The 26,562-nt window shown below is 38.0% G+C and overlaps 1 protein-coding gene across 8 annotated transcripts in view; it reads right to left on the reverse strand.

Annotated features, from left to right (window-relative positions):
• Positions 1–26,562, reverse strand: part of UGGT1 (UDP-glucose glycoprotein glucosyltransferase 1) — a 52,173-nt gene that overhangs the window by 9,467 nt on the left and 16,144 nt on the right. For 7 of the 8 annotated variants that reach the window (XR_012831338.1, XR_012831339.1, XM_075717182.1 and 4 more), the window contains 22 exons: positions 24,190–24,281; positions 22,778–22,928; positions 22,389–22,508; positions 21,174–21,259; positions 20,665–20,800; positions 19,598–19,729; positions 17,652–17,816; positions 17,312–17,432; positions 16,437–16,535; positions 14,404–14,498; positions 13,531–13,737; positions 12,769–12,900; positions 11,684–11,814; positions 9,229–9,324; positions 8,800–8,902; positions 8,246–8,325; positions 7,012–7,201; positions 4,466–4,624; positions 3,208–3,293; positions 2,789–2,873; positions 1,145–1,233; positions 558–662 (listed from right to left, as the gene is read on the reverse strand). Coding sequence is in view for 6 of the 8 variants with exons in the window: in XM_075717182.1 (XP_075573297.1) it covers positions 558–662; positions 1,145–1,233; positions 2,789–2,873; positions 3,208–3,293; positions 4,466–4,624; positions 7,012–7,201; positions 8,246–8,325; positions 8,800–8,902; positions 9,229–9,324; positions 11,684–11,814; positions 12,769–12,900; positions 13,531–13,737; positions 14,404–14,498; positions 16,437–16,535; positions 17,312–17,432; positions 17,652–17,816; positions 19,598–19,729; positions 20,665–20,800; positions 21,174–21,259; positions 22,389–22,508; positions 22,778–22,928; positions 24,190–24,281 (2,660 nt within the window). In the remaining 2 variants the exon portion in view is untranslated. Of the gene's footprint in view, positions 1–557; positions 663–1,144; positions 1,234–2,788; positions 2,874–3,207; positions 3,294–4,465; positions 4,625–7,011; positions 7,202–8,245; positions 8,326–8,799; positions 8,903–9,228; positions 9,325–11,683; positions 11,815–12,768; positions 12,901–13,530; positions 13,738–14,403; positions 14,499–15,032; positions 15,057–16,436; positions 16,536–17,311; positions 17,433–17,651; positions 17,817–19,597; positions 19,730–20,664; positions 20,801–21,173; positions 21,260–22,388; positions 22,509–22,777; positions 22,929–24,189; positions 24,282–26,562 lie in introns of all 8 variants that reach the window. The other variant, XM_075717185.1, reaches the window with a different exon arrangement.

Below are 26,562 nucleotides of genomic sequence, written 5' to 3' on the forward strand. Positions count from 1 at the left end.
AACAACTGCCACCCACCAGAGATCAGCTGCATAACAGATTACAAATTACTGTTTTACATTATTAGACTAACTGCAGTTATGTGTCAGGTAACTAACTGATCTTCCCACATGAAGAAAAAGCAGGTAGCCTCAGCCTATTGCAAATTGCTTGATTTTATTTACAAAATTACTGAACCCTCAAATATCTATGTACTTTAACTAGTCAGAGAATATACAACCTGTTGGCTTTCACAATCTTTTGAGAATAGAAGTTCACATTATTTTCCAAAGCAACTATGACTCATTCTATAACTTCTTAACAATACATTTGTATTTGGTTATATTGTAGTGAGAAAATTCTAGGACAGCAACATAACATCTATTAAACTAAGTCTATTTTGAGCGTATGAATGTTATGGAGACAAAAGTTCCTATAATACAGTAGATGCAACATCTAGGAATTTCTGAGCTGTTGAAATTTTTTTTTTAATGTTCTTGCAAATTCTAACCTTTTTCCTTGTGGAAAGCAGGGCACCCTCTACCATTTGAGACCCCCAGATTATCAATTCTGAACTAACCGTAGGAATCTTTCATACAGGTGTCCTGAAGCCACAGAGAATATATTTAGTACATCGTCTTTATCCTGTTTCACGTCTTCATTCTTTTGTCCTCCTGTGAATCCCCTGAAAGGACAAACATATTTATATAAAGGACAAGATAGTAAGGCCCAGCTATATAGGAAAGAGTGCAACAGATCATAAATTGCTACAGTGTTGGTTTAATATAGTACAACAGTGTGGCGTGGTGTCATCTCCCCCATGCTGGTCAGGGCATCCTCCACAAGGCAGAGTGCTGCAGACACAGACATGGGAGACGCAATAGTTTATATGTGAACAGCCATTCAGTAGAAAGATTGCTGGCTGAGATGCAGCTCTTGGAATGTTTTCAGGCTCCCAAGTGGCACCAGGGGTAAGGGAAGGTAAGCAGGTGCAAAGCAGTAGTTCAGTTGTCTAGAAACAGAGGGGTCCTATGAAAGATAAGGAGTTGGCAAGACATAAATTCAAGCAGTCTTAATAGATGGCTGTGCATATCACAGACCTAAATGTATCATGAAATAGTTTTCCAGTTTCAAGAGACTTGCAGGTTATTACTGAATTAGTTTTACCATTTGAGAGATTCCCAGAATCCAGATTCATTCTCGCTGGTACCATCACTTAGTAGATCTTCATTCATCATATCCAGTTTTTTCTGAACCTGTAAAGCGTAACATTGCTTTAGTGAGTGGAACAACATATTGGGCAAACAGCTATGGAGCATTATTTTGACGCTGGCTCTGTTTGTATCTATTTGAATTATGTTCAGTGAGCTGATAGGTAACCTAAGCTGTCTGGAGAGCTAACCTAAGCTCGGTAGTGAACCGGCATTTTCAGAACAGATTCCAAAGCTGTTTTCAGACACCGAATGCATGTTTCTCTAGATGGTTAAAATGCTTTGCTAAGAGGTGCTTAGTGACCATCCTTGATGATGGAGACGGGCAAAGAAAAACCCTCAAACAAACCAGCCAACCCCTCCCGCAAAACCCAACACTACACCTCAACACCACTCGGTGTTTGCCACTGAGACTCCAAAGCAGATACACAGACAAAGCAGCAAATCAAGAGAATGTCCCAGAATTAACTCTAGCACAAGTAAATCCTGTGAGGAAATGTGAACCGGATGTGTTATAACCATCACTTATCTATCAGTTGTCCTCCTTAAACTTTTCAGCTATGTCATTATCTGATAGGCAACCCTAAGAGACAGTACATTACTAATTTGCCTTTTTTTTTAAAATGTATTCTCACCTACTCTGAATCAGATTGAAAGAAAATTTATTACCAGATGAGTCAAATTTGTCTGTAACAGATAAAATACTGACTCAATGAATACACTGAATGTTTATTACTAGACATATATAGGACACAAAATTGACTAGCTTTTTAAGTCATAAGCACAACCGAGTCAGTAAAATGTAAGCATAATTGTTTCTCATGGGCATACGAAAGGAACTGCTGTTACATGTCATTCTCGCCTGGGTGAAAAAAACAAAACCAAGTCTACAGATAATTCTCTCCATTATAGATACCGTGATGCGAACTTTGTGCAAACTGCCTGTTGTGGTTTAACCCCAGCTGGCAACTAAGCACCGCACAACCGCTCACTCAATCCCTCCCCGCAGGATGGAGGAGAGAATCAGAAGAGCAGAAGTGAAAAAAAACCCATGAGTTGAGGTAAGAGCAGTTTAATAATTGAAATAAAATAGTAATAATAATAATGATGATAAAAGAATATACAAAGCAAGTGATGCACGATACAATTGCTCACCACCTGCCGACTGATGCCCAGCCAGTCCCTGAGCAGCATCCCCCTGGCCAGCTTCTCCCTAGTTTCTATACTGAGCATGACATCATATGGTATGGAATACCCCTTTGGCCAGTTTGGGTCAGCTGTCTTGGCTGCACCCCCTCCCAGCTTCTTGTGCATCTCCGGCCTTCTCAGTCAGTAAAGTATAAGAAGCTGAAGACTTAGTGTAAGCACTGCTCAGCAACAACTAAAACATTAGCATGTTATCAACATTATTCTCATCCTAAATCCAAAACACAGCACTATGCCAGCTACTAGGAAGAAAATTAACTCTATCCCAGCCGGAACCAGGACACTGCCTCAAATGTATGTTTGTAGGAAGGGATCATCAGGCCTTAATCAAAGTTCCTTCCCCACTATTGGTCAAACAGTCTTTATTAAGAGCAACTCTAGTTTTAAAACTCACCTTCACTTTAATAATTTTGCTCTTGAAGTTGTTGAGAACAACAATAACTTCACTAGCTTCAGGTGGAGAGTCTGTGCCATCATGGCTGAAAAGACAGTAAAATACTGACCTTTACTACAAAGCAAAAATTTGTTCTTTATTTCTTCTATACATTTTTCTACATGGTATTAAACCTTGGCACCGTAAAACAGGTTTGAGACATGCAGCAAAGTAACAAATACATGTATTTGAACACACACTTACTGGGGTTTTTAAATTATTTATTTCATCTCACATAACTTGTGTTCAGTACAAAATGTAATTTGCTGTTCAGGTCACTACATTTTGCCAAGGAAACTGTTAGATTCACATATTACAATGCCTACCTACTTCAAAAGTTTCACAAGAAAAAAATTAAAGTATTTCTTATACTGTCCTACCTGTAGATTCTGTAGATATCCTCAGATCTGCCCTTTCTGAGTCTTAGAGTCCATGCACCAGGATTGGCTTTTAACTGGAAGTAACCCTGCAAAGCAAGAACACCATTTGTCAGTTTCCAGAAAGCGCAAATGTAGAAAACCAAGTTTTTAAGTCATGTATTTTGACCCACTGTTTTATATCTGAAAACAGTTATTTGTAAGCCAGCTGATTAACATAACCATAAGGCCTTAAAAAACCCAGAGAACAGGACAAAAACCCCAGAAGTGCCATTAAAAAAAAAAAAAATCGCTGGGGTTTTTTTTCATAAGAGACAGGAGTATGCAAAAGCCCAGCATTATCTGTTAAATGACAGAAAGTCTGCAGGGTGTCCTGATGGCACCAGTGCAATCCCAACATTTTTTCTGCAAAAGTTTGCCTTCATGAAGGAGTGAGTGAATTTCAAAACACTAGTTGGTAACTACACAGCAGTTCAACGAAAGGTCTGCCTACAAAACAAAATTTACATCAATTTTGAAGCTCTACAGACTGGTACTTCAGCTACAGCAGGAAATAGTAACATAGTTTGTACATTACAAGATATCTCTTCTACTGAACTTAAAAAGTTAAGAATGTGCACAGGGCACGTTCATGGTCTCTTCATACCCCTCCACAGTGGAGACACCGAACAGTGTGAACACTGAAAACAGATTGATCCCTTATGCAGCTACCTTATAAAGGCAGCTGCAGAGAACAATCATATGCTTGGACTTCTGTCACCTCAACTAAATTAAGCAATTCCCATTCTTTCACACTTCCTTTGTTTTCTAGAATGCCAATTATTCCTGCTGACTCTCTCCATTTGTTCCATAGATCTCCTGAAGAAACAGGTCCCAAAACAAGATAACTTAGGCTTACAGTATCAAAGTGGATGGCCTAAGGAGTACCCTGTCTAGAAAAAACAAACCGTCTGACCTTCCCCAGAAAGAGGTTGCTTAAGAACATTGGCATCGTTTTAAGATATTCCAGATGACCCTTCTCAGCAAGCTGAAGGGAAAGGAATACATCTTAAAAAGGTAAGAGACAGATGAGTACACAGCAAGGTTTTAGACATCAATGTTAAGAATGATGAGGTTCCGATATATTTGCAAGCAACTGCAGAGTGTAAGTAACACCACACACCCATAGCCTACATACTAGAGAATACTCAAATGGTTTATGCAAGTGATTGTACTGACCGTAGGACCAGTAATTCATTGCCAGTTTCAACTGAATGCTTACCAAGTTGGCCATAACAATGGTATCAACGATGACAGGACTGGTTGAAGTTCCCAGTGTAAACTGGAGTCCCCGAGGTGGCTGTCCAGTAGTAATATCATAGCAATGTCCTTCCAGAAGCAGATACTCCAATTCATATTCTGCAGCTACAACATTATCCACCTGTAAGGAGAAGATACTGCTGAATTTGGCACTAGCTCTGAAGTGCAAGTTTTTAGCGATTCAGTTACTCTCTAAAATAGCCATAGTAATTAAGTAACACTTAATGTTATTTACCAGAGTCATTTTATTAAACAAATACCTAGAAAGCCTCAAAGACCTCAGCTCCTTCGAGTGATGAAATTCACATGCATATTGTTAAGAGTGTCCCTGACCAAAAAGATTTGAATCTCAACTGGTAAGATGCTAGGACAAGAAAAGGGAAGGACTGTTGCTCTATTTCACAATTTTTTTTTTTTTTTAACATTTACTGGAGAATGTAGTCAAGTAAGTGATCAGTCTGGCATCTCACAGAAGGCATATGAGGGGCTCCAGAACTTTGAATCTAAATCTGTTTAAAGTCAGTCTCATCTAATATTTATCATCTGAAATAAACATTTTGTTTTGCTCTGCATTGCTCTTATGGCGTGCTAGGGTACTGTCAGAAAGACCAATTCCTTTTTTCTACACTGAACAAAAATGCCAAGAAAAGAATAGAAAAAACAAAAAGCCCCACAAACCCAGAAAACCTTGGGTCCCCACCAGGCTAAATTCTGATGTAGCCTGAGGACACTACGTAAGCAAAATAGTAGTCTAATCTCACAAAGCATCTTCTCTCATTGCACATCCAAAATGACACTTTAATTGCTATAGCACCAACAGACTGCATATTAGGAATTGGAAATTGTGCACCTGAAAAAGTAAAGCTGCTATTTATTTGGAGGCTCAGGATGGTACTTTGAATGCCTGAAGCACTTAATCCCCCTCCCTCTCAGGCTTTCAGTTAATCTAAGGGGGGGCGTGGGAATCGGAGGCTTGAAATATGTAGTAGTATCAGCCATTCAGTGGTTCATTTATATCCTTACAGTTAGGGTAAGAGATGAAAAGAAAGAAAAAAAAAAACCCAAACCCAGCCCAACCCAAACAAAACAAACAACAAAAAACCCCCCCACAACAACAACACACACACAATTTCTGAGATTTCTGAATAACTAGTACAGGATTAGCAGTATCACACTCTACCTCTATGCTGCATCATATTCCCAAAGAATATCAGAGAGATGCAAACATAAGGGGAGAGTAATAGTATAATGTTCAGTGAGAAAGTAACCCAAGTTTGTATGACCACGAGGTTGTACAGACTGTTGCTCTTCAAGAGGCCTATTTGTAAAGGGTTTGACAACATTGCTACACATGCAGCAGACAGGTTTCTGTACTGCAGGAGTCACCTGCACAGCTGGGGCTGCTGTGGCCTGTCTTGGCAGACAAGGCCCAGAGCTGGATGGTTTTGGAGCCGGAACTTCCCTCTCACTTCTAGAGGTGGTTCCTCCAGGTCAGGGCTGAGGCATACCAGTGTGGAACCTTGTCCTGCCACTGCCCATGCCATACCCATTCTGCAGATAGAGGACTTCAGCCTCCAGAGCTGTCAGTCTGGCATCTTTTGCATATGCTGGATTATACATATGAAATTACTGGGTTTCATATATGCCTGCAGTTCTTCAAGGCCAACTAAATAATGTCTTATTTCAAGGGAAAAGACTATTTGACTGCCTCATTTAACTTTTATTATTTAACATTGCACCCTGAAGTCCAAAATGTTCTACTTCGCATCACACATGGATTTTCTAACTTTTAATACATGTGTTTTTAGTGCCCATCATAACACGTTAGGGTAGTGCATTTTGTAACCACTTACTAGCCCAGTTTCTAGATTTTCTGAAAACTATTTAAGTTAACTGCTAACGGCAAGAGGTTAACAATTAACCACAGGAATGTTTGTTGGTAACAAAAGCTGTGAAAATGAACAGGTAGCTAGAACTGGGTTGGTGGCTTCTCAGAGCAAGAGAAAGTAAGTAGAATTTACTAACTGGAACAGGACTTGGATCTTACTTCAGGATTTCTAAACAGAGTTTAAAAAATAAGTCTTATTTTTAGCTGTGACATTAGCTGCAGGGAGCTCTGATCTGAAAGAATTTTTCAACTAATAAATTGAAAAAGTTATTTAATGACCAGCAAAGAGTTTCTTTGTTTCTTGCTCAGGACACTCTGAAATGTTAGATATACACACTCAAAGCATCTGTAGGATCTGCTTCAAGCCTACAGTATTTTTCAATCTGTGGTTCAGGCATCCACAAGTAATTGAGAACAGCAATCTTACTGTCAGTGAGCTTAGACACCTGCATCCCTCCTAGAAAACATTTAGGGGTCTGCAAACATAAAAGGTATTAATATCCACAGTTCTATGTTTATTAGCATTTTAAAATTCTACATTTCTTTCCCATTACAAAAATAAGCCCTGGAAAAACACCACCATTTAAATGCAGTAATAGTAACACATTGATTTCTCTTACCTCCTCTAAGTAAATATTATCAAGGTCATATGGGGTTCTGACAGATTCCACCATCCAGCTCTCAGGAGTATTTAGATTCAAAGTGAACAATGGAGACTGGGGCATATCCAAAAACTTGGCAATTGGTCCTGGAGCAAAGTTATTGTCTGCTGTGAAAGAAATCTCTGGCTCCAAAACATAGCGATAAAAGCTGAAATTTCAGAAAGAAAGTGTTAGAACATATTTCTGCCAAACTTTGCAAATATTTCACTCTTGTTGAACTTGCTGACAGCATCAGCTGCCCCAGACCTCCAGTGTCTCCAAGAAGCCTCATACAAAATTTTTACTCCCTCTTGCGTACAGGAGGCTTTGTCCAAAGCAACACAGGTTGTGTTGACCTTAGAGCAGGTCAGAATTTTCATCTTGAAGGACCAACCAGAACATGCAAGGCTGTCGTGCTTTAGCCCCAGCCAGCAACTAAGCACCATGCAGCTGCTCACTCACCCCCCTGCCCTGATGGGATGGGGGAGAGAATCAGAGGAGTAAGAGTGAGAAACACTCCTGGGTTGAGATAAGAACAGTTTAATAATTGAAATAAAGTAAAATAGTAGTGATAATAGTAACAATATAATAATAACCATATACAAAGCAAGTGATGCACAATGCAATTGCTCACCACCCGACGACCAATACCCAGACAATTCCTGAGCAGCAATCGCTGCTCCCCGGTCAACCCCCCCCAGTTTATATACTGCGCATGACGTCACATGGTATGGAATAGCCCTTTGGGCAGTTTGGATCAACCGTTCTGGCTGTGCCCCCTCCCAGTTTCTTGTGCACCTGGCAGAGCATGGGAAGCTGAAAAGTCCTTGACTAGCATAAGCAGCACTTAGCAACAACTAAAACATCAGTGTGTTATCAGCATTATTCTCATCCTAAATCCAAAACACAGCACTATGCCAGCTACTAGGAAGAAAATTAACTCTATCCCAGCCGAAACCAGGACAAAGACTCAACCATAAAATGAGTAAGTTATTTAACTTATATAAATAAAAATGCACCCAACTTGTAAACCAGCAGTACTACCTCATGCCATCCACAAATTCCCAGATTCTTTGTGGGAAATTGTGCTATCATATAAATGACCTCGAAGCAGTTATTGAGACTTCCTATAGGACATTTGACCATGTTTCTGTGCTTGCACATTCCAACAGGTTTTTCTTTCTCTTTTTAACCTTGGCATGGTATCATTTACCTTTTCAGTGGCATGTCGGAAAGTTTGGACTGGCAGTTCATAAACACTCTTAGGTTCATATTTATCAATTGGTTCAAAACCTGAAGTAATGAGAAAAAGACATCCCTTAAAATGCTGACTAGGAAAGCTGACCACTGTTTTTATAGACAAGACATCAAGAAGGCATGTTACCTGCCCATTCTCAATCCTCCCTTCACATTATTTGCTGTACTACACCCACCTTTTAATTGGTGGTTTTAAGAACAGTTACCTGCTCCCTCATATTGCAGGTGTTCTTTCTGGGATGCAGAGACCTTCTTCCTCATGAACAGAGTCACTGCAAACTAAACTGTGAAACTAAAAGCTATCGGGATGATATCTAGGCATGATCTTGTTAGTGTGTAGTATAGTATAATTAGTTTTTCCACTAATAAATGCATTGTGCAACTCAGACGCACTATTAGAAGGCCATTGGTCACCACCCAGTCAAGGAGGAAGACAAACATTCCAAAATTACAGAACTGAGACAACTTTTTGAAATTGCTGTAAAATGCATTACAACATTGTATACATACCAAAAGTAACGGAGCAAGTCTTTGAGCATCTCTGGTCACAGGATCAACAATAGCTACAACATCAAAGTATGTCTCCCCCTCTTTTGGTCTCAGTTTAACTGCACTAAACAGAAGAAAAAGCAATTTTAAAGTATCAAACTTATGGATAAACATAGGAAAAACACTGTCCATCTCATTCTGAAGTCAAATTACTTCCTAAATGCTATGCACCTTCTGAAACAAGATAGAGAAAAAAATATATACATATACATGTATAGAGATCGGTAGACAAAGGTAATTTCTGGAATCTCACTGTGCCCTGAAAACTGTTGGGGTCTTCCCTATTGCTACTTGGATTTTTTTTTTTTTTTTTTTTTAGATGTTAAATGCAAGTTAAAACCATGGGAACGTTAAAAGACAAGGAAAAGCATATTGCCAGCAATCCTATACCTGTATCGTTCTTCAAAAAAATGATATTCAATCCTTGCCTCTCCTTTTGGTTGAGCAGAAAGAAGAGCATCCACTTTCATTACCAAGTCACTTGCACTGTAAAGAAAAAAGAAAAAAAAGTTTACAGATACTCAGAAAATACATGTACTTATCACATCTCTGCCAGTTAGCAGCAAAAGAGAAGACAGACTGAATTCAGACACACAAACTAACGTTTTTACTACCTCTCTGCGCAAGCTCTGAGGAATTAAACATATTTAAGGGTTAATCTGCCATTAATTTAAACAGGTTGCAGCCTTATTACTGAGGGTACCAAAGGGTTTAACTCCGTAACAAATACAGAACGGCTCGTATTCTAGGGGTCAGCCATGCTACAGGCACTGCATTCCTGAACTTCACCAACCTCTCTTAGACCTGTAAGCGATTCAGATCAAACCCTTGTTTCACAGCAGTCTTCCCATTGTACAACTGCAACTCTAAGAACTAGGAAGCAATCCTGTATGTGAAGAAACTTTTGAGAGAGAGGGTCCTATCATTAAAAGAGAATTACTTTGGACAACTTCTTCCTTTTTATTATTCCCATAAATTTTCAGTCTAGTATTTTAAGAATATATTCAATCTTGAAAATGTAAAGCCTTTTGAAAGTTCAATGGAATTTGATCTGTACATCGTAGTTTTGCCAAGAAGCAATACTCTAACTTAAAGGTCTGTCAGCTTTTCCTGAATTAAGTAAGTCTCATAGATTTATAGTGACAGCTGTTTAAATTGTTCATACCAAAACCACAAGCCTGGTGAAGTCTGCCAAGTTCTACAGTATTTTCCAATGCAGCAGATTTTTTTCAAAAGCTTTCGAAAAACTTTGGCAGCATTCAAACCAAAAAACCACTGTTCTGTCCAAAACTAGCCTATGCTCAAACTATTCCCTCTTCCTCCACCCTTATTTCTCTTTTGATTCCCAACACAGCAATGGATGCAAAAGTGCATGGAATACTGTTAAAACCTGTCCTCCTACGATTCAGAATCACACAAGATTTCTGCACAAAAGACCTGATGCTTAATTTACTTGACCAGCCTTTAACAGTCAAGCAGCATCATGGAAAAATATAATGCTAAATATGAGAGAAACTATCTTCTTAGCTGTGACCTCCAACACACAAACGCATGCTTATGAACTTCAGTTCTTTTGAACCTGAAGATGACTTTGATTAGCTCACCTCTGTGCTTTTTGCAATAATTATCTAAAACTATGATTTTCATTTTCCTATTGTTTCTCTTTAAAAAGTTAAAAGCAGTTTACGTGATTCTGTAGTACTGACAGTGAAATGTATTACTAAAGTAATTTTTATATTGATAGACCAAGCAGCACTTAGCTGAACTGCAGATTCAGAAAGCATACTCCAGTGTCTCATTTTCTTCCCTTCTTTCTGCTTTTAAATTACTACCATAGTAACCCTACATACGAGTTATGAAATCATGACATATCAGAGGTAAATGGTTTAAAAGAGTCTGTCAGTTAAGATTTAGCTGAGGGGAAAACCCACAAGAAGTCTGAGGCCTTAATATTAATGAAAAGTTAGGCTTCTCTTCCATTTAGAGGAGCAGAAAGCATTTTCAAGAATAAATGTAATAATGTGCAGCAATTTATACCACTTTGTAACACATCCCAAGCAGCAAACAACTCTTCTCTGCATATAGACATCTTCTCTGTTGGTAAAGCTGTCACCAGAGTCAACTAAACCTTGAACGAAATTTCATCTAGCTCAACACAGCCATGAATTTAGCCAGCCCCTGGAGAATCACCACCACCCTCATTCTTTCAGTCCACCCGTGTCCCTCCCTGACCCCCCAATCCAAGAAACCACTTCCAGAACTCCTCAGATAATACAGCAGGCTGTTGCTGCCCATGCTGCTGTGATCCAGGGACTGGCATCTCAGTGAGTACCAATACATTTACTGTTTCATGTTCACTTGAACGGTTCTATAGCAAATTCCGACAGACTTGGGCACTTTCCCAGTTTCTTGCTGCTTGTCAGTGAGGCTCCAGGCAACACAACTGCTCCAACTTCCGTTACGAGATAACAGACCAGCCATGGCAGATTGCTACTAGACATAGGCAACAAATCAAGAATGATGAACTCTGAGCACAGTACCGTAGTAGGGGTTGCCAGTACGCTCAGAACTGCCTCCTGAATCTGGGGGATACAGTTACATACCTCCAGGAGATTGTGAACTGCAAAACAGTCACTAAAGCACTTCAAACCAAATAAAGATATTTTACATCTTTTTCCTTTCTCACTTGCCCCTCTGAACAACTGAGCCTTGACCATATGAACACATGCATGGTTGTTCATAGCACCTATTCAGAGTGTACTTGAGAAAGCTTTCTCTGGGCTGCAGAAAGTCACATTATCAAGAGTACTGCCACTTTTTTGTAAGCCTCTTCATGTTTACTTACAGATCTTCTTCAAATCCCAGCTGCTGAATCTGAGATTTGATCTTCTGTCCTGATGTCTTTAGTATGATATTCTCAAGGAGATGGAAATCATCCTGATTGAACATCTCACCATCCTCTAATGGGCCAATAATCTACAAAGAAAGCAGGATCAGCATTATTAGGTAAGGCTACACTGAAACAAAATTCAAAGACATATTAAATAAATACTCCAGACCAGTCTCAGTGGGTATCAACTGTTTAGCTGGTATTAATGTCAATGGCAGCAGAGTTTAAGAGAGAATTCTAGCTATTTAGAGCCAAAAGTCCCAGGCTAAGGCATAAAATAAATGCTTAAAATTTTCACTGAGTGCTTGGTTTGCAAAAATCAGACATATTAAATTACACATGCAATAGTACATCTTGAAGGGGCAATGGAATACCATGTCAATTCCAGTAGTCCAGCAAAACTCCATCAAATCTCACTCCTCCAGCTTTCAGAAGCCTAAAAACTACCTAGACAATTCTTGCTATTTTGCTAATGAGAGAAATAGAATACCGCAACTCATTGCTTGAAATTTTTAACCCATTAAAGTATACAGCAGCCCTTGGAACTTGCTTTTTTTTTTTCCTAACTAGCAAACAGATGACAAAAGAAAACTGAATGCTGTACACAGCTGGGCTTCATTATTTGCACTGAAATACCACTGTAACAGAATTTGCCTAATCTAAGTAGCTACTGTAAAAAGAGCTGGTGGAAGAGACCAAGGCACCTTGATCAGGGCCACATACAGTAGCATTTTGCCCAATGAACTGGAGCAGACCAGTCATTCAAATTTATCACTTTCTGCCCCTGGACTCAATCCACTGCCCACATGAAAGCAACTGTTATTGAGAGGTCTGAATTTGTACAAAACACTAACAACTGCACACAGTAGAAAGAAAAGGTCACTGGAGGTCTGAATAAATCAAACTGGAAGCGGTCCTAAAGACTGCTGAGACCTAAAGAAGGCTGACACTCTGTGTCTGATCCCTAGACTCCACTGCTCAAGGTCTGCTTCCTTCCCACATGTGGAATATCTCTTTTACTGTCTGCTGATTGATCTCACCCTTCCGTTGCTGATCACAGCCCTCTGCCCCTTCTTCAGCTTTAGAACGTCTCTGCAATATATAGCATGGGACAGAATAAAATCCACCTTGGGAGAGTCAAAGGCTTCTTTGAAAATACTGATATCCATACCCTGAAAGAAAAGAATACTTGACATTGAAATGGGAAGAAAAGTATACCTCTGCACATTTTTTTTAAATGCACCTTTTTTGTTCCCATTCAAGAACATCTTTATATCTTGCTAAAATTTTTCCCACGTCCCTTTTCTTTGTGGTCTTAAGCCTAGTTCTTGCCTGTCACCTTCAAACATTATCACAACTTATGATGTGAAGGGCCACAGCCCTAGTAACTGTTGCTACTTAGACCAGTTGTTCCATTCTTCTGTTCTTAAGCGATTTTTGCCTAACCTTTTTACATCTACTTTGAGAAATGTAATTTTTTTGTCTCAGCTTTTTAAAGAGATTATAGTTCTCTTAACCCCCCAAGAAACAACTGACTCAAATAGATCCCTGAATCTACATTCCTTTTGACTTTTCAAAGTTATGTAGCTTTGATATGTATGAGGATTTACTTTATTTTTAGATTGACTTTTGTATTTAGGTAAGTTCACCTTTCAGAGCAAAAACCAAAACCAACACCAAAACCAACAGTGTTACTCTCCACTGTGACTGCATCTTTTGCATCTGAACATACTACACTAAAAAATTCATTAGGAGAACAAGCGAAGTACCCTACCTTTGTAAATACCAACAACCATGCTTACCCCAACAGCAAATTCTAAGATGTCGGCTCCTGCCTCTACTGCCTCTGCAATTTCTTCTTTTGCCATTTTGGTGATGAAGTTCTTGGCATTATTTGATGTTTGTGTCTGTAGAGCTGCCCATATGGCTCTAGCGACAAGTGTATTCTGGCTATTTGGATCTTCACTAGGATTATTAATCATGCTAATTCGAACATTATTGCTGGATTTCTGTGTTTAACGAAACAGGCATTAGGAAAGTTTTAGATGTCAGGTGTGTTTTAGATGAGAAGAATAAGTCTATTATAGTAAACTCTATAGCAAAATCTTTGCATTTCTTAACCAGAAACCCAGATTCTAAATTAGGTGAATAACAGCACAAGGTTACAAGGATGAATGAACTAATTTAACATCAAGTATTTAGTTTATCTATAGGCACCACTGTGACAGGAATTTTCTAGATAATACTGTGCTACATAAGAAAATATAGGACCATGGCCACCGCTCAAAGGTCTGGCAAAACAGTGATTTAGGAGTAAGCTATCTATTTTTAGGATTCAGTTATCTTCCTGGAATAAATGAGACAGAGCAGAGAGCAATGCTTATGTTCATCTCCAAACCAAAACACAGACATCTTCAATTTAGAACCATGGACTTAAAAGAACATCTGTTCTTTATTGTATTAGCATAGTGCCAAGAGGGGATTCTGTCCTAGTACAAGAAGGTCAGCAATGTTCCAGCCCCTACAAATAAGATCAGGCTGGAAATTAGAGACCCTGCAGGGAGAATGAGTCTCCCCAGGTTATGCAACAGGAAGAAGCACAACCTGTGTTTTTCAAGCCTCCACCTACTGCTTTATTAGCACTGCTAACCTGTTCAAATGGAAACATTACCTACCTGATGTTTAATTGCATCATATAACAATTGCCTCCCTGAAGGTTTATCAAAATCACCAACAATCCAAAAAGTAACAGGTCTAACAAAGGAATCATCTGCAATCAAAAAAAAGAGTGGGATAAATTTGAGGGCGAAGGGAAGGAAAGCTTCAGGTTTTTCCTCATTTGGAGGAGAAATATAATGCACATGCAAAGGTTTAAAAAAAAAAAAAAAGTAGAATTACATAGAGAAGATATGGATGAAGCTGAGCTATGAAGTCTGGCAAGACAAGAATAATAGTATTGGTATTACATTAGGTTTCATTTACCTCATTCATGAAACCCACATAGGAGAGCATGCATCACTGTTTCCAAGCTGGATTTTTTTTGTTTGTTTGCTTGCTCCCTTTTTAATTTAGAAATTATAAAGGAACCTGTTAATAACTTACAGATTCCAACTAGGGTACAGACATACTGCTGCTTCATACTGAAGCTGTTAGTTCACAAAATCAGTTTTGTATAGAGAAAAAAGTGTTGAAGCAAACATGCATTTAAACAGCTTGCTTCATTTCCTGCTGGTTCTAAAGCAAATGTTATAAAGGAACCAGAAAATTCCCAGAACAACATATAAAATGCTAAAGCATGAGTTACCATAGATCTCCTTGGAAGACATTCCTGGTCAAGGAGCAGAAAGGAAAGGGGGAGAGGAGAGAGGAGAGAGACATTAATAATTTGATAGTAAACCCAATGTGTATCAAGAAGCTGCAGCACTATACTGGGCATAACTAAATAACTAGAAGTTCAAGTACAACAAGCAACAAGTTTGTGATAATTTTATTAGAATAAGCTTTGACTTTTTCTTCCCCTCAGATTGATGCTTTATTTTCATGCTACAGCACTAATTATACTACATATTACCAATTCCATACCTTACCGTGAAGGCATCATTCTGAAGACCATTTGCAAAAACTGCCATGCCATTACGACTTGGATGTTAACCGTTTCTGTTATCTTCCTTCTTTAAAAAACTACCACGACAGTGCTATTTCAGTACTGTTGCTGAGCCAGCAATACATAAAACTTTCCTATTATTTTAGAAAATAAATGTGCTACAGCATTACTGTAATCAGATACCATTTATTAAGTATCTTACGTGACAGAAGGGGCAGTGACCCAGAACTGTCAAGCCACGGGATTGCAAATTAACATGCACTTCCAAATGAGCATGCAGATGTGTGGGTTTAACTTATACTCTACAAAGGGAAAAGAAGAAACTTGTTCAGATCTAAGTGACTGAACGTGAACCAAGGGCAAATACAAGACAGAAGGAGCAATGGGAACATTTAAGTCAGTGCACGCAGGTTGCAGTGGCTGGGGATAATACTGGGGAAACTTGTGAGAGTCTAGTAAAGAAGACAGGAACGAGAGGAATTGGTTCAAATGACAGCAGCTTATTTATGATTCCTAACTGAAAACGATATAAGAGAGGCCTAATGAAGCTCTGTATTATGTCTGTGCATGCACTTCTTACATTAAGAAGTACAGCTGAGTTTTAACACTAATGGTAGATTTTATGTATAACTGTAATAAAACAATACTATGATTGAAAAAGCAGTACAGGCACTGGAGCAATAAAAACAGCACAGACCACATTAGGTGTTGTCTTATATAATGGGCAATAACAGTTTTCTTCTGAATCCATGTAACTTCTCGTAATTTTAAATTATGAGACAGAGAGCTAGAACGCCTTTTGTATTTTTCTAGTGTCACTGCAGGATCAGAGCTTACACTGCTGCATTTCTGGTGGTCATTTGCAATACAGCAAGAGCAGGTTGGGTGGGACTTCATTATTCATTGAAGGCTGGGTTTAAAGAGGGGAACACTCTTGTTCCATGTAGATGCCATGCCTAATAAAAAAATCTTTATTTTTAACACTTAGATTGTGCCATTACCCACAGACCTGAACAAGGTTCAATGCATGTGTCGAGCACTGTATATACACTTGGAAACACACATAAGATTAGATTTGGGTTCATAATCCACTGCGGATGTTACCTTTCTTTGTTAAGTAGGTCATGCTGTTTGCAACAGCAGCTGTCTTATCTTTAGAATCCAATGTGGAAAATCTAGCAAAGTCATCCACGTAAAAGTTATCTGAGGAAGAAAAAAAGTATTAGATGCCAAAGCAAAGGATTCCATGTATAATGAAAGAAAAATCACTACTATTACCAGAATATTAAGAACACATCCCATTTTGTTCCTTGTGATACAGCTTTTTACGTCTCATTTCCACTGTTAATATATAAAAAGCTGAGGAACGTATTTGTGTTGTCTCATAAGTTACATTAATAACTACATTGCATATTTGATATACAGGAATCAGTTGAAAGAATTGTTCAAGTCTCACTTAGTTTAAGTTAATTTATTTAAATAATATACGTTTAAAAATCCACTGTGTTACTATTTTTCAAGCAACTCAGAAAAGGTAGTTTTTGCAATACTGTCATTACAGCAGAGTCACTGCATTGGGTGTTAATACATTTAGCCAGAAAAGTTCTAAAATACACGGCACAGCAAATCTTAAGTAATTCCAGAGATGACAGTCAATCTCTGCTCAAAAGCTTAGAAATAAGAAAAAAGCTGTTGCTTTATACATTATATGACCGTTCTTGGTTTTTGCTAGCATTGCTAATTTCTCAACTTCGTGAGTCATATTCCCCTAAAGGTTTGTACAAAATCAAAACAAATTCCTGTTCTGAAAAAATCTGTAGACATTAATGGTGTTATTCTACATAACATCTCCCCCAGCACCAGGGCTAGAACATCACTTGGGGTGCTATTAATACTTTGCCACTAGAGCTTTCCATGGGGCCAGAAAAAGTCTTTGACTCAGATGCTTCAGGTTTAATGCAATTAAAAGCATCCCTTACTCATTCCTGTCAGATCTAGGTACTCTCTGTCAGACGTTAAGATTCTTGAGTTAATTCTTGGAACAACATTAGGCTGGTTCATGATATACTCAACCACATCTTGGTCATTAGATAATTCACCCTAAAGGAAAGAAGAAAGAAGCAATACTTGTTATTTCATATGTATATTTGCCTTAGATAACTTAAAAAAACCCCAAAGAAACAAAAAACCACCACCAACACAACAAATCAAGAAATGATGCAAATTAAGTTCTCTTGTGTATTACATATTCAGGAACTTTTGAGTCAGGTTTTCCAAATCTTACTTGTCTCTAAAGTCACAGGTGAACTCAGCACCTACCAGGTACACAGCTCGCTGGAAGATGCTTGTGGTTTCCAGGATTTTGTGCATTGTCACAGTTTCTAGGTCATCAGGATCCAGCTGATCTTTTTGAAAAGGCATTCCATTGAACAGCACAACAGGGAGAGGACCTACACCGGTTTGCTCATAGTAACCTCTCGCTGCCTAAATACAGAGAAAGAAGTAGCTTTACCACGCCAGCCCATTACCAGAAGGGTTCGTAATGTTTCTATGCAATATCCACACAAGTCTCTTCTAAACACACTAAGATGTCCTTCCAGCTTTTATATCATACAGAGAATATTAATTTTATGCAGTACATAACACACTTCCTGTATCTTACATGCAGAAGATGTTCTTGTCTTTCAGATTTTCAAAGAAAAAAAAGTTACTTTATAATACTCAAGTGCAAAATATTCCATTAAGTTCATACTGTAAATAAATTAATTCCAATGAGCACTTCCTGGTAATAGCAAAAAATGCACAACAAGAAATCTGACTTTGCAGATGGAAGCAAACGCAATACAAGCATTGATAGCATTGTAACATAAGACAGGGTAGAGGCTTTTTCTTTTTGCTTTTTAAGAACATGTTTCTTAAACTTGTGAAAAAACATTTACTTGTGGGGGAGGGGATGTCAAGACAAATACATCAAGACAAATTTCCCCATTTCATGTAACCACTGCAAAATGCACCATCATTATTGATACTCAGTCATGGACAGAAGTTAATCAGGTTCTGACTGTTTAGAGGTTCTTATTGAGGGCTTTCAAGACCTTTTAAGGACACAAACATCACAAAGCTCAGATCACATGACAGAGTGCTCAGTGTTGTTTTAACTTATGCCCTTTATATGGAGATAAGCTCTTTCTAAAGGCTTCCTTGCTTATCCGAAGGCTTTGCAATGTTTTAAGATGCGGTTGTGCTGAATGGTGTCAGGTACACCAGTTGCAGCAAGGCCTCCAGAGCAGCCTCTCAAGTCTTCTGGAGGAGAGCACTTTGCATGTGTTAGAAGTTTTTTGGGGTGGGGGGGCCGTTGCTTTTGTCTTGTTTGGGTTTGATTTGGCACCTAGTATGTAAACTGAAAAGGCCTCTCCTGTCATACAAAAATGTCTGCCTTACTTTTATTCATTTTGATTTCCTCAAAATGCCTTTCCCTTCACTTTCCTACATCGGAAGATGGAAAGCATGTGTGCATACAAGCCTATTTATATAACCCTGACTGCATTCCTTACATTTACAGATGTAGGCAGTATCATCTGTATTACAGAGCTGTTGTAGACAGTATTTTCATTCTTTCTTTTAGAATATTCAACAAAAATACATAACCACCCCTCTACAGAACCGCAAATAAAATCTGTTTCATCTCACATATAAGTGATCCAACAGTGATTTGCTCTCCCAGTTTTCTCCATACAGAAAAGTATCAACGCTAAAAATAACTTTAAGAAATTGAGGAAGACTGTTGAATGCCTTGCTATAGGAAAGGCATTCTGAATTCATCCTCATTACTCTACCTCACGCAATATTCAAATACCAATAAAGAAAACCCACACCAATCCCTCCCAGATATTAAGCCCCTTGGTTTTCTTAGCAACCATTCCATCACCTTGATTTTTTTCAAGCCATTTTAAACTCTACTAAAGTCCGCATACCAGAATGAAAGCATGACTTACGAGTCACAAGAAAGTTATCTTGGTTCTGGTACTATACATACGGATTTTTTAAAATGTATACTACAATCTATTATACATATTATGTATTATTATATAAAGCTTTGTGCTGAACATAAATACTTACTGAAGTATTACTAGAAGTCACCCGATGTGATAAAAAATAGCTACCTGGTTAGTAAGAGAACTGGATCAAGAAATTGTACCCAACTATATTTTCAAAACGGTGTTAAAACAAAAAAGTGAAAAAAGCTCTATTTCAAGAATTCTTACCTTTCTGTTTTGATCATAGGCAGAATCAATTCCCAGAATGCTGTTGACTTCCACATAAGGATACTGTTTCTCAAGAACACTAACCACATGCTCCACTTTCAGCTGATCCCCTGTTTTTACTTTATTATATATCTGAAAGGGAGATACAAATATAAGTTTACAAGATGCAACTGTAAAGCTTCTGTCCTTACCAAAGGTAAATTGACCTGTCACCTGTATTCCAGTAATTATAAGGCATTAACAGCCAGACTGCAAAACATATTTTCATATTTATTAGCTGCAATAACAGCTCCTAAGCACTTGTAGCTCTTATAATTATCTTGCTTTACCTCATAGTCATTCCAGTGAGATTGGAAGGAGGTAAATATCATGTACTTCTTTAAATAGTAACTTGCATCTTTAATTAGAAAAAGGTATTTGAGGGGGAAAAGTAGTGCTTAGGGGAAAAAAGGCTCAAGTAAAGCATATCCGAAGAGCTACCCTTCCCTTCAGAACTCAAGACAATATTGTTTATTGTTTATAAACAACACAACAGACCTCACATGTAAAGTAGATAACCGTTTCCCTCTTGAAGGCACAAGATTTTATTTCGACTTATACATACCAAAAAAAATGAGAATAAAAGTCACCAGCGGTTTAACGTTACAGTATGCCCCAGCTTGTAGATTTGTACAACAATGTCAAACCACAACTGAAAATGCATTTACTAGTATCTATATTATCCTTTGATGTGGCAAAAGTATGCAGCAGGAACTGTTCAAAACAAATTATTATACTGAAGGGATATGGCAGTTTAGAACTCATTGGCAGAATGAGCAGAAGCAGGATCAGAAAAACGTACAAAAGTGTTAAGTGTCACATTTAAATCTAGTCTCACTTGTTAAAATTAGGTCAGAAGCACTTTACAAAGAAACATGTATTATGTGGTACTAGTATTTGGAGATACTCTGAATACTCACCAAGTCAAAGAAAAATTTCTTCCATTATCTACAGATCAGCACATAAACATAATCTTACATACCTGGAAAATACTAAAACATTAATTTCCCTTTTAAATGAATACTTACAGACATGACAGTCTGGAAAGCATAATTATTGTCCATTTCTTGTGCCACATAATTGTATACCCTAAGGAGGGCAACACCAGGATCCTGAAGTCCATCAACATCCTCCGAGTCATTAACCACAAAGACTAGTCCTATCCTGCAACCAGACAAATCCCCAGATCATGAATCTATTATACTAATAAATAATCAGCTCTTCATACAACTGTCAGCTATGATCACCATCTTAGACAACAGACTGATAAGATTTTAAGCAGAGCGGCCAGGAATCAAACTTAGGACATATAATCTCTAATGGTGAGTTCAAGAAATTGAACTCTTGTTTTACTAGGAGCAAAAGTTATATTAAAAAAAATTTAAATAAGAAACAGTATTTAGTAAATGCCCTTCCCTACCACCAATATAAGATATCTAACATTTCTACAGTGTCCTAGCAATGAGAACTTTACAATTGCAAGAGTCACAAAAATAAAACTGATGTAAAAAAACGCCTCTTAAAACATAGCAATTACCTCAGTGGGATGTGGTTACTGAAGAACATCTCTGCCACATTCAGTAATTCTGCTGTGGTCTCATGAGTAGGATCTACTATCAGCACCTGCATATAAATTGCAAGTGAAAAGTTTCTTTTCCCTTAAGAAGTCAAGATCGGGGTTTTGATTAGAGATAGCTTAATTCACATCTCAGTGCAGAATTATCATCAGTCCTATTTTATACACTGCCAGGGAGATGAGGCCCACTAAATAATAGTTTCTTCTAAAGCCTTTAAGTCTATTGTCTAAACTACCCTGTTTAAACCACTCTTATGGTTAAAAGAGACCAGACTCCTTACGTACTTTATCTTTACCTCAGTATCCCCTAGCACCTAGGCTTCTGCCTCTGTGTGTACACAAATCTACCCATTAAGATGCGCATGGGAGATAAACATTTGTCAGAGCTGAGGAACACAGCATTGCTCTGCTCAACCCCCTGGAGAGCCGATGCTGCTAAGACATTCTCAGAGCAAGCCCAAACCCAGACAGAACTGGTCCATTCAGAATGAATTTAAGGCCCTTTATTCATGCCAAGTGTTGCCTTTTCATTTAATAATTTCAATGTTAAAAGTACTGAACTCTAGAGAAAAAGATAACATATTAACGCTCCCACAGCTTGAGGTGGTTCAAGTCGCTATTTGCCGCTAATCAGAGGAGTCCTTTTTTCTATAGGGCCACTCTGCCACATGACAAGTTACAGTACAGAATTTACAAACTCCTTATTAGATCTAACTTGAAGTAGTTTACCTAGAGACTAAAAGGACACCGAGGATTAAGCTGAGGACTGATGATCATCTTTTGAAGTCTTGATGCAAGAACGCTTTCTAACTGAAACAACTGAAGTTGGTCTTAACCCTGTTAAGATACTTACTAATAAATTTGAGGGATTTCATTAACCAACTTCAGGTATTACCAAGTAGAAATGCACCAAATTCTCACTTATCAGGTGATAATTTTTTCCATTGATGAAGCAATTCGTGGCATCTAATAGATGCCAGAGAATCATGCTCAGTAATCTCTGAATCTCAGCCATAACTTACTAGTACAAGTAGAACAAAACCTTTTAGAAAAGCATCCTATCTCAAGATATTTAAGTGACAGGGAATCCAGCATATATGTAGGTAAGCTGCAAAAGCTAATGTCCCTGCAGTTGAAAAAAATGCTCATTTCATTTCTAGTCAGGTTACTACTTACAAAATTATGGAAGTTTTTTCTAATTTGTCTGATCACGCCTGGAAATGTGGGACGCAACAGTTCTTGCACGTTGGAAGGCCAGGAATTATACCGACTGTCAACTTCAAGATTGTTGATCCACTAAGAAAAAATAAAGGCATTTAAATAATTGACAGTCCTCCTGCTCGAGTCTGAGACTGTGAAATATTTTAAAATCAGATACTATATTGAGAACTGTACAAATAAAAAGTTAAGCTTTTTAAAGAGATAATTATATTTGTAACCTTACTTTTTTTTCTTCACTGCAGTTTCAGAGCTGATTGTGAGATAAGAACAGAAGTTCCCCTGACAGCTTAAGAATGCACTGCCCAGAGACAAAGAAGGTATTTCTTACATAAAACCATACGCACTGAAATAGCAGGGCTTCTGATGTCCACAGCATAGTCGGAATCTGATGGCTGGATGTTCAACTTCAGAACATTGTGCAATGAAAGACCCTCAATTCCTAAGCTGTGCAGGCCCTCCATAACATGGGCTTCATTGCGTAGCACATCAATCAAGCTGGAAGGAAGAGAAAAAACGTTGCTGAATTTTAAAGACACAGCAAATAACTTGTTCTTATCCTAAGGGTTAGCAGATGAAAGGTTGTTGTGGTTTAGCCCCTGTCGGCAATCAAACACCACACAGCCACTCACTCACTTTCCCCGCCACCCCGTGGGATGAGGAGAGAATCAGAAGGGCAAAAGTAAGAAAACTGGTGGGTTGAGGTAAGAACAGTTTAATAATTGAAATAAAATAACAACAACAATAATAATCATAGTAATAGAATTGTAATGAAAAGGAGAACAATATGAGAGAGAGAGAGAGAGAAACAAAACCCTGGCAGGGGGAGGGGGCGGGACACCAAAATGAAACACATGATGCAACTGCTCACCACCCACCAACTAATGCCCAGCCAGTCGCCAAGCAGCGATCGCTGCCCCCTGGCCAACTCCCCCAGCTTATATATTTAGCATGATGTCATATGGTATGGAATAGCCCTTTGGGCAGTTTGGGTCAGCTGTCTTGGCTGTGCCCAGTCCCAGCTTCTTGTGCACCTGGCAGAGCAGAAGTCCTTGACTAGTGTCAGCACTACTTAGCAACAACTAAAACATCAGTCTGTTATCAGCATTCTTCTCATCCTAAATCCAAAACACAGCACTATGCCAGCTACTAGGAAGAATTAACTCTATCCCAGCTGAAACCAGGACAAAGGTATAAACAAGTCTGCCATGTCTGTGCATTACTTCTTATTTATCACCTATTTCTAACTGTCCTAAGAAACTTAAACCTTTTCAATTATATTTCTAGGAAAAACTACAGTAAATCAAGATAACTGAAGCATGATATACATATGTAATTTCAATTCCACATTATTGAAACAGATCTTGACAAAGATACAGGGTGGCTTTCAGATGAAAACTTTACAGTGGTTTATCCTTTGAGAATCAGCCTGCTCTCTTCAGAATAAAATCTGTATGTTGACAGTCTTGGAGACCAAAATCTTGCTAGTCACAGCACAGATCAAAAGAACAGTACAAAGGTGACTTCCCATTCCAATATTCAAGGGTATTCCAGTTTTCACATCAGCTTTTTTGTTAGAAATGCACTTGGATAAGAGAAGGAACCATGATTTGCTTTTTCCAGTAGTTAACAATTAAACCTAGTCTAGATATAGACTTTGTGAAGAAGGTTCAAAACAGTCTAAATTATTATCTATGCACAAGCAGGATGCAAGCTCCTAAACAGGATACAATTATTCTGAAAAAGAAAACATTCCTACCTAAATATGTCCTGAGTGTCTAAATCAATAAGTAGTCCGTTGATGAACAGGGCAGAATCTCCTGGTTGTAATCCTAATGTTCCTTTGAAATACTGAAAGGAAGTAGAAGGCCATTAGAAGAATGCCCTGCACAGAAAAAAATTACTAGAGAGTTTAATGTGTCAAAGTTGTAGACTTTCTCTCCCTTGTTGCATTACATTACTTCTCAACTACAGTCTTTGCTGACTTTGTGCGCACATCCATACCAGAGAAAAAAAACAGCTGAAGCTATTTTTATACATATATACATAAATGGGACTTCTGTTTGTTTCTATGTGATTTGTTAGTGCATTGGAAAGTCCCTGAGTAGACTTTTCCAATATACTCAGATTAAAAAATTAGAAATGCTCGAGAGAAGTAATTTAATTTTTTTTTTTGCTGACAGCCCACAAAGTAGATGGACAAGTAGCATCCAGTTACCTGTCTTAGCTCTTTAACATGCAGGTTTGGGCAGAACATACTTAAACTGCTGGATATTGCATGGCACTCACTAGTGGAACTAACTACTATGTTTAAAGTACTGGTTAAGTCCTGACCTAGTGGATAAGTCATCAATGAAAAGTAGATGAGCTGCCATTGTAGTCTGATCTCCGCAAAATCAGGAAGCACACAAATGGAAAAAGTCTTATCAATATTTTGGAATTTCTTCCAAGCACCTCTAAGCAGTACCCCATTTGAATGGACACTTGCGCCATCACAGAGAACAATTTTGCATCAGAAGAGTTGAATAAAACACAGTCCTCCTGAAGCAAATTTCCCAACTCTACCATGAAACATTCTGTTTAAAAACTTAAGAGGTATTGGAAGAAAGCAATGCCATTTTTGTCTTGCAGTACCAGTTACAAAATTCTGTTAAGAGGCATGATGAACCCTGAAGGAGAAACATAGTATTTGGGTATTTAAAAACACTACTATCATGAAGAATGTCAGCAAAGCAAATGGAGGAATAGCAAAGTACCATGTGAAGTACCAAGAACAGGAAAGCGGCATCTAATGAGGAAGAATTTATATATTTTATTAAATAAAAAAGTTCCCAGAGAAGAGCTGAGTACATGCAGTGTTAAATTGTATCTTTTTGTGAATAATTATATAGCAAACTATAACTTACTAATAGCAGTGAACTTCACTATCAAATACTGTCCACACAAACTGAGTCATGCAAAGAATAGCTTTAAAGGGCACGGTTAGATCTAGCCAGATCTGGATCTAGTAGCCTAGACTTACTTTGAATAAAAATGAATCCACAAAATCATGGTTTTACCTGTGGACCAGTCTGATCTAACACGTAACAGCAAAGCCATCAGGTAGCTTTATCTTGAACTTATATTCTATACTTTGTCCCTTCTAGAACCACACCGGATGACAGTGTCAAACCACATCCCTTCTTTTCTGATTTTATCGCTATTGAACAACAACAGACTTCTCTTTCAGAACAGAAATCTCAGGGGACTTGGAAGTAGTTTTCAGGTAACTTTGCACTTACTACTAGACTAGCCAAATACCATTGCTTAGATTTTAAACAAAGACATAAGTGTGTATTTAACATACTTTGTATTTTTCCTATTAATACCAAGTGAGACTGAAATGTATTAACAGATCAGCGTAGATCATATAACAAAAGCTGTTGTCTGCCTTTGTTTTTATTACCATCTTACACTTCTATTTTGCACTCTATCTGGACTGTACTACCAGGTGTATTTTAATTATATGGAATTCTGTACAAAAGTCTGTATAAAATTCCCAAGTGGCTATTGTTTTTTTCAGCACTTTGCTAATGCCAAGCACACAACAGAACTGTTGAAACATTTTTCTGCAAACACCAGAGCCTACTCAATGACCTCCAGAGGTCCCTCATAACCTGTTCTGTTTTTTTATGATTCTATTTCAAAGCACACAGACTTAACTTGAATAGCTGTTAAATTTTATTCCTTCACTAGTTTCACTCTCAAAGCACCAACATTGGAAACATTTCCTCCACATAGTATGAATCATTCTAAACCATGGCAGAAGGTTTCAAGTTTATTCTGTTGCTTCCTTATTAACATTGATGAATCCAGATATTTAAGCACCATCTCAAATTGGGTAATGAGAACTAAATCTGTTCTGCATCCTTAAAACTGTAAGAAGATGCTTAATATATTTGCTTTTCAAGCAATAGCTTTCTAACAAGCTACATTCCATCTAGCTCAGACATTTTAAAATAATCTAAAAATATAACTACATTTTGATGCTAATAAATTCCACTAAAAAGCACTCACACTTCTAATATCTAGCTGCTTTTGAGAAGTTCAGAATACAATCAAAACCTAAAATCAGTAACTTGCAGTCAGCCTC

Source organism: Pelecanus crispus, chromosome 9 (assembly GCF_030463565.1).
Source record: "Pelecanus crispus isolate bPelCri1 chromosome 9, bPelCri1.pri, whole genome shotgun sequence".
NCBI classification, from domain to species: Eukaryota; Metazoa; Chordata; class Aves; order Pelecaniformes; family Pelecanidae; genus Pelecanus; species Pelecanus crispus.